Below are 8,161 nucleotides of genomic sequence, written 5' to 3' on the forward strand. Positions count from 1 at the left end.
GTTCAGTTACCTGTGATGGTGAGGGAGAGGAGCTCACTCTCAGAGGAGAAGTTATGAGAGAAAACATAATTGTCATAAACACAGCTGTAGTTCCCTTGGTGGGAGTCATCTGCAGCAGGGAAGAGGAAGGCAGCAGAGTGATTGACAGCTGGCTGGGTCTGGGTTCTGTTGGAGCCGGTGAACGTGAGGAGGTAGGAGCCTCCTGGGTACTGTGGCTGAGTGGAGCAGGTGATGGTGAAGTTGTAGCCCCTGAACATCTCGGGCCCCTGGTAGCCCCTGGAGACCCCTCCCATTGAGTCAGTCAGGAAGATATCAGGCTGGACCAGGAGATCTGTAACAATAAAAGAGAACAAGAAAAACCTCTTCAACTAGTTTCCTATAGATATGACAATAACATCAGCATGTAACAGTGCCAGCCACCCTCCCTCACATGGCAACATGAGTAGTGGGCCTACAGTCACTGAGACAACATATGTTGATATCAGGCTGAAGCAGGACATCTGGAACAAGAGGAGAGAAAAAGAAAACGTAGCTCCTCAACTACTGTCCTCATTTAGATATGACAATAACATGACATGTGACAGTGGTAGTGAGTAGAGACGTTCACTGAGATAACACTCACATACAAAAGCATTCTGGGATATTTAAGGTGTATTTGATTCCTACTTGACTGAGTGATCTATTTAGTAAAGCAGACTGACAAGTTAAACAGTCATCATGAGAGGTGCAGAGGAAGTTGTATGAATGAAGGAAATCAGTTGAATATAATTATAATATGTTGATATTTCCTGAGCAGATCACTGTGAGTCCAGGAAGGAGATATAATACATGGACAAAAGTATGTGGAACTCAGCAGTGAGTTTTTCAATCATATATTTTTAAGCTTTATGCGCTTCTGAGGTTCGTTCTGTGAGTTTTTGTGGTCTACCACTTCGCAGCTGAGCCGTTGTTGCTCCTAGACGTGCCACCTAATGTCCACCTACTTTTGGCCATTTTGTGTATCTTGTTATTACCTGAGCAGATCACTGTGAGTCCAGGACGGAGATAATAACTTCTGGAACATTCCCTCAGTGAAGACTCAGACCCAGAACAGAAAACTCCAATCCCTCTAGTGGTGTTTCCAGGTGGTACTGAAACAGTGGAGCCACAACCCAGCTGTCTACACACTACTGCAGCTACATTCTCCTTGTTCCAGTCAGCTCCCACAATCCTCCACTCTCCCTGGTCGTACCACTCCACTCCACCAGCACAGCGACTGCCTCCTCCCACCAGCCTCACATCATCAGGCTCTGAAAAAAGAAAAGAGAGAGACAGTAATCTTACTATTTTCTCACTAAAACATACCTATATTTGTCTCTCATATTCTTCACTCCAGGTGAGAAACAATGTTGATTGAGTGACAAACTGTTTCTTACCTGAGCAGGTGAGTCCAACAGCATTACCAGGTAGGCAGGTGTTGTTCTCTCTGTCTGAGGTGTCACACACCAGGAGAAGGGACTCATTGCCTTTACACTGGAACTCTTTATCCCAGGTCTGACCCTCACCTTCTCCATAGAGCCCCCCCTGTAGAGCTGCAGGAGCCCCACAGCCAACATCCCTACAGACTACCTCTGCATCCTGCCGGTCAAAGTCAGCTTCACACACTGAGGCCCAGGACTGATTGGACTTCACCTCCACTCTCCCAGAGCAGAGACCAGCTCCACCCACAAGCCGCACAGACTCTGGAGAAAAAGAGTTGGTTGAACATTCAATCAGTTTTGTTGATGACATTGTCAAGGACTAAACACAAATATGTTGGATAAAAGATTGTAGTTTGCTATGTTTGATACTGTAAGAGGTAGAAATGGGTTCTTAGTCACTCAGGATCGGGTTGGGAATAATGCAGGCAGGAGACAGGAATAAGTTCACTTCACTTTATAGAAAATAAACAGCTGGACATCCATCAGGCAGCTTCACTTCAGTACCATCTGAACTACAATGATCTGCCCATGAACATCTCCCATAAACCAATATGACAAACACAAATATAATGTTTAACTACATCTGACATCTCTCCCTCTATTTAAATGAATTAAAAACACATAAAACATGATACATGGTAATATTGTATAATGTATAAATAAATCTCTCAATATGACCAGTCTCTTACCTGAACAGGTCACATGATGATAATATCCACCATCACAGACACCAGGTTCTTCTACGATCTCACACTGTCTAATAGAAGACTCATCTCCACTACACCTATATAGTCTGACTCCACTTCTCCCATCTTCAATCAGAGGTCCTCTAGATTCAGATACAGGATTCCCACAGTCCAGCTCTCTACACACAACCTTAATCTCTCTCATCATGCTCCACCAACTAGGACATAGACCTGTCCACTCTCCTCAGTAGAAGACTTCCACTGTCCCAGAACAGGAAGTGGTTCCATTCACCAGTCTGACTGAGTATTCAGCTGTAAACAGCAGAGAGGAAAACACAGTGGTGATGACAGATGATGACAGTGATTCTGTTATTCTAACAGCAGTAATGCTTTGTGGTTGACAAGTATTAGTAGTTCCATAAAACACTACTTGTTATTGGGGTTTAGAATGGTTTGTATGGACACATGAATTTCTCCATGTGGGATAATAAAGTTGACTAATATTGAACTGCTATAATCACTGTAGATTTATACTCTACCTACCTGGTGGACTGACGCTTTGAGCCTGGAGATCTGAGGAGAAAGAGAGAGACAGAGGAGAAAGAGAGAGAAAGAGACAGAGAGAGAGAGAAACAAAGGAGAAAGGGAAGAGAGAGAGGAAGAGAGAGACAGAGGTTAAATGAACATCAACATGACCTTTCATGATGTGATGGGGAAGACAGGCTTATCGTTGGTATGGTGCAACAACACCCATGTGTACATCCACTATATATACTGTTCTGCCTGCTGTCCCCATCTGGTCGTGCTGCTGCTCCAGTTTCAACTGTTCTTCCTGCGGCTATGGAACCCTGACCTGTTCACCGGACGTGCTTCCTGTCCCAGACCTGCTGTTTTCAACTCTCTAGAGACAGCAGGAACGGTAGAGATACTCTGAGTGATCGGCTATGAAAAGCCAACTGACATTTACTCCTGAGGTGTTGACCTGTTGCACCCTCGACAACCACTGTGATTATTATTATTTGACCCTGCTGGTCGTCTCTGAACGTTTGAACATCTTGGGTTCTAGGTTTCTGTACAGCACTTTGTGACATCAGCTGATATAAGAAGTAAATAAATAAATGTGATTGATTAGTGGACTCCATTTCAGCCACACCCCTTCCTGACAGATGTATTTGGCCTTCCTAGGGAGTTTTTCCTAGCCACCGTGCTTCTACACCTGCATTGCTTGCTGTTTTGGGGTTTTAGGCTGGGTTTCTGTACAGCACTTTGAGATATCAGCTGATGTACGAAGGGCTATATAAATAAATTTGATTTGATTTGATTTGATTTGATGTATAAAATCAAGCCCTCAGCCATGCAATCTCCATAGACAAACATTGGCAGTAGAATGGCCTTAATGAAAAGATCAGTGACTTTCAACATGCAACATCATAGGATGCCACTTTTCCAAGTCAGATGGTCAAATTTGATTTGATTTGATTTCCCCCAACTCCTCTTCTCCCCCCTCTTAGCTTCTCCACCCTCTCCTCTTCTCCATCCTCTCCACTTCTCACTTACTATTCTCCCCCCTCAATTCTCCTCCCCCTGTCCCCCTCTTGTCCCCCCTCTCCCCTACTCCCCTCCCCTGTTCTCTTTCCCCCCCTCTCCTCTTCTCTCTTCTCCTCTTCTCCCCCCTCTCCTCTCCTTCTCCTTTTCTCTACACTCAGCTCGCTTCTCCTCCCCCTTTCCTCTTCACCCCCTCCTTTCCTCCCCCTCCCACATCTCTTCTTCCACTTCCGCTCTCCTCCAATCCCCCCCTCTCTTCTCTTCTCGCCCCTCTCTAATTCTCTATCTTCTCCTCTTCTCCCCCTCTCTTCTCCTCTTCTCCCCCTCTCCTACCCCATCTCCGCTCATCCCCCCACTCCTCTCCTCTCCCACTTCTACTCTCCCTCTCCTCTCCACAATGTCAGCTTCTCCCCCTCTCTTCTCCACTTCTCCCTCTCCTCTTCTCCCCCCTCTCTTCTCATCTACCTCGCCTCCTCTCCTTTTCTCAACTCTCTTCTCTTCCCCTTTCCTCTTCTCAACATCTCTCCCCTTCTCCTCTCCTCTCCTCTTCTCCCTCCTCCTCTCTTCTCCCCCTCTCTTCTCCTCTTATGCCCCCATAGTCTGCTCTTCTCCACCTGTCTTCTCCTCTCGCTCTCTCTCCTCTCCTCCCCTTTCTTCTTTTCTTCTCCCCTTTTCCCTTCTCCCCCTCTTTCCTTCTCCCTCTCTCGTTTCCCCATCTCCTCTCCTCTTCTCCCCCTCTTCCCTTCTCCCCCTCTTCCCTTCTCCCTCTCTCTTTTCCCCATCTCCTCTCCTCTTCTCCCCCTCTTCCCTTCTCCCCCTCTTCCCTTCTCCCTCTCTCTTTTCCCCATCTCCTCTCCTCTTCTCCCCCTCTTCCCTTCTCCCTCTCTCTTTTCCCCATCTCCTCTCCTCTTCTCCCCCTGTCTCTCACTCTCTTCTCCCCCTTTCCTATTCTCCCCTCTCTTTCCCCTCTTCTCTTCTCCCTTAATCACTTCTCCCCCTCTCCTGTCCTCCCCCGTCCCCTCTCCTCTTTCTCTCTTCTCCCCCCTCTTCTCTTCTCCCCCTCTCTTCTCCCCTTTCCTCTCCTCTTCTCCCACCTCCCCACTCTCCTCTTCCTCTTCTCCCCCTATCCTATAATCCCTCCTCTCCAATCTTCCCCCTCTCTTCTCCCCCTCTCCTCTCCTCTTTTTCCTGTTCCTTCCCCCTCTTCTCTTCTCCCCCTTCCCTCTCCCTCTCCCCTTCTCCCCCTTCCCTCTCCTCTTCTCCCCCTTCCCTTCCCTCTCCTCCCCCTTCCCTCTCCTCTTCTCCCCCTTCCCTCTCCCTCTCCCTCTCCTCTTCTCCCCCTTCCCTTCCCTCTCCTCTTCTCCCCCTTCCCTCTCCTCTTCTTCCCTCTCCCCTTCTCCCTTCCCTTCCCTCTCATCTTCTCCCCCTTCCCTCTCCTCTTCTCCCCCTTCCCTCTCCTCTTCTCCCCTCTCCCCTTCTCACCCATCTCCTCTTCTGCCCCTCTCTTCTCCTCTTCTGCCCATTTCTTCTCCTCCTCACCCCTCTCTTCTCCCCCTCTCCTCTCCTCTTCTTCCTGTTCCTTCCCCCTCTTCTCTTGTCCCCCTCTCTTCTACCCTCTCCTCCTCCTCCCCCTCCACTCTTCTCCCCCTTCCCTCTCCCTCTCCTCTTCTCCCCATTCCCTCTCCTCTTCTCCTCCTTCCCATCCCTCTCCTCTTCTCCCCCTTCCATCTCCTCTTGTCCCCCTTCCCTCTCCCTCTCCTCTTCTCCCCCTTCCCTCTCCTCTTCTCCTCCTTCCCTTCCCTCTCCTCTTCTCCCCCTTCCCTCTCCTCTTCTCCCCCTTCCCCTTCCCTCTCCCTCTCCTCTTCTTCCCTCTCCCCTTCTCCCCATCTCCTCTTCTGCCCCTCTCTTCTCCTCTTCTGCCCCTCTCTTCTCCTCTTTTCCTCTTCTGCCCCATTACCTTTGATGAGCTTCGGATGTTTTCACTCACGAGACTCCCAGTTAGATAGCCAATGTTCCTTTTTTCCAAAAATATTATTTTTGTAGGCGAAATAGCTCCGTTTGTTCTTCACATTTGGCTGAGAAATCTCCCGGAAATTGCAGTCACGAAAACTCCTAAAAATATTCCAAATTAGCGCCATAATATCGACAGAAACATGGCAAACATTGTTTATAATCAATCCTCAAGGTGCTTTTCAAACATCTATTCGACAATATATCAACCGAGACAATTCTTTTTTTGTAGGACCGATTGGAATAATGGCTACCTCTGTAGCTCGAGAATCACTCTGGGAGTCATCAGGTGACCAGTTGCGCAATGTAGCCGCTTACGGGTATTCTTCAACATAAATGCGTAAAACTACGTCACAATGCTGTAGACACCTTGGGGAATACGGAGAAAGAGTAATCTGGTTGATAGCCCTTTCACTGCTCAATAGGGACTCATTGGAACGCAGCCCTTTCAAAACATGGGGTACTTCCGGATTGGATTGTTCTCAGGTTTTAGCCTGCAATATCAGTTCTGTTATACTCACAGACAATATTTTGACAGTTTTGGAAACTTTAGAGTGTTTTCTATCCTAATCTGTCAATTATATGCATATTCTAGCATCTGGTCCTGACAAAATATCCCGTTTACTACGGGAACGTTATTTTTCCAAAAATACTGCTCCCTAGACACAAAATTATATTCTTCCATTTTAAATAACAGGCTCTCCCACCATCTATAATCATCAGGTCTGCTTGCAGAGGAACAGAATGTCTTGGAAAGCCAGACCTTTAGACCTCATAGTTCTGTCCAACACATTGTGGATGTTTTATTATTTATACTTTAGTTACAAGTTGGGATTTAAATTGATGGACACGCCATGACGTATCAGTGAAAATTTATTAAATATATTTATTATAAAACAATTGAGAAAACGTCACTCAAATCCTGTTAAAATGTATATTGAGGTATTAGTCTCATGCTACAGTATATAAATGATATTCTTCCATTTTAAAACAGCCTAACAGGCTCTTCCACCATCTCTAATGATCTGGTCTGCTTGATGATGAACAAAATGTAGACCACAGCATGATTATTATATGACTACCACATCTCTGTACCCCTCACACACAATCCATGTTTGGCAGATGCTCTTTTCATTTACAATTGAACCCTTCGCCTACAATTTCTGCGAACGTGTGGAAATCTGTAACGTCCGATCAGTTTGGCCTGTAAACGATGGAAAGATGAGACTCAGGAACACGATGATGTTCTCCGTTTTGTCCTACGACCCCATAAGCATCGTCTGAGGTCATACAGTCCATCTGTCAACTTCTGTCTGTAGTGTCAGAACCGTTTGGACGACACACTAACATGACCCCACTATGGAAAGGTGAGTCTCTCAGGAACACATACAGGTTGTTGTGATCTAGGACACACTAACATGACCCCACTATGGAAAGGTGAGTCTCTCAGGAACACATACAGGTTGTTGTGATCTAGGACACACTAACATGACCCCACTATGGAAAGGTGAGTCTCTCAGGAACACATACAGGTTGTTGTGATCTAGGACACACTAACCTGACCCCACTATGGAAAGGTGAGTCTCTCAGGAACACATACAGGTTGTTGTGATCTAGGACACACTAACATGACCCCACTATGGAAAGGTGAGTCTCTCAGGAACACATACAGGTTGTTGTGATCTAGGACACACTAACATGACCCCACTATGGAAAGGTGAGTCTCTCAGGAACACATACAGGTTGTTGTGATCTAGGACACACTAACATGACCCCACTATGGAAAGGTGAGTCTCTCAGGAACACATACAGGTTGTTGTGATCTAGGACACACTAACATGACCCCACTATGGAAAGGTGAGTCTCTCAGGAACACATACAGGTTGTTGTGATCTAGGACACACTAACATGACCCCACTATGAAAAGGTGAGTCTCTCAGGAACACATACAGGTTGTTTTGATCTAGGACGTCCACAAGCTTTACAAGACTCGTCTGAAGGTCTCCTGGTACCAGTTTAACACATATATGGAAGTAGATATGGAGAGAGTTTAGTTACAAAAAACAAGGGGTTAAATACAATTAAAAACAATATGCCACCAGACATGATATATTTAACTGTACTAGAATGCTTAAAAGGCCTCTAATAATGTTTGTATCAGTTATCGGTAAAGGTAAAGGTTTTTCTTTGGCAAGGAAAATAACGGATATCGGTATCATACGCCAAGAGCCGGGCCACCGCAGGGGGGCAGGAAAGCAGAGAATTAAAAATAATTCCAAGCCTGAGGTAGTAGCCCTACAAGGAAACGTTGCCTCAGCCTCGTCTGGATCAGAGGAAGAAATACAGACCCAGCGCCCCCGAATCCTCTGATGAAGACACCTGTGAAGGGTTATACACGATGGAGGAAGGAAGGAGCCACCAGAAGGAATATATTTGAAGCCCCATCAGAGGAGGGAACAT

General features: G+C 46.5%; 1 protein-coding gene across 1 annotated transcript; it reads right to left on the reverse strand.

Annotated features, from left to right (window-relative positions):
• Positions 1-2: 2 nt before the first annotated feature.
• LOC118941398 (scavenger receptor cysteine-rich type 1 protein M130-like) lies at positions 3-2,458 on the reverse strand. Its single transcript, XM_090210001.1, has 4 exons — positions 2,150-2,458; positions 1,416-1,721; positions 1,014-1,289; positions 3-331 (listed from the first exon to the last, which is right to left on the reverse strand). Exons 1-4 carry the CDS (start codon positions 2,352-2,354, stop codon positions 3-5), a joined length of 1,116 nt encoding a protein of 371 aa, XP_090066127.1. The 5' UTR covers positions 2,355-2,458.
• Between the last annotated feature and the right edge of the window lie 5,703 nt (positions 2,459-8,161).

The sequence above is a fragment of the Oncorhynchus mykiss genome, chromosome 19 (genome assembly GCF_057628025.1).
Source record: "Oncorhynchus mykiss isolate SJ-2025 chromosome 19, ASM5762802v1, whole genome shotgun sequence".
Lineage (NCBI taxonomy): Eukaryota > Metazoa > Chordata > Actinopteri > Salmoniformes > Salmonidae > Oncorhynchus > Oncorhynchus mykiss.

Coding starts and splice junctions, on each gene's coding strand:
- LOC118941398 (XM_090210001.1), bottom strand. CDS start 2,354: ATGATGAGAGAGATTAAGGTTGTGTGTAGAGAGCTGGACTGTGGGAAT. Junction 1,290..1,415: donor TGTTGGACTCACCTGCTCAG/GTAAGAAACAGT, acceptor TTCTTTTTTCAG/AGCCTGATGATGTGAGGCTG. Junction 332..1,013: donor ACTCACAGTGATCTGCTCAG/GTAATAACAAGA, acceptor TTATTGTTACAG/ATCTCCTGGTCCAGCCTGAT.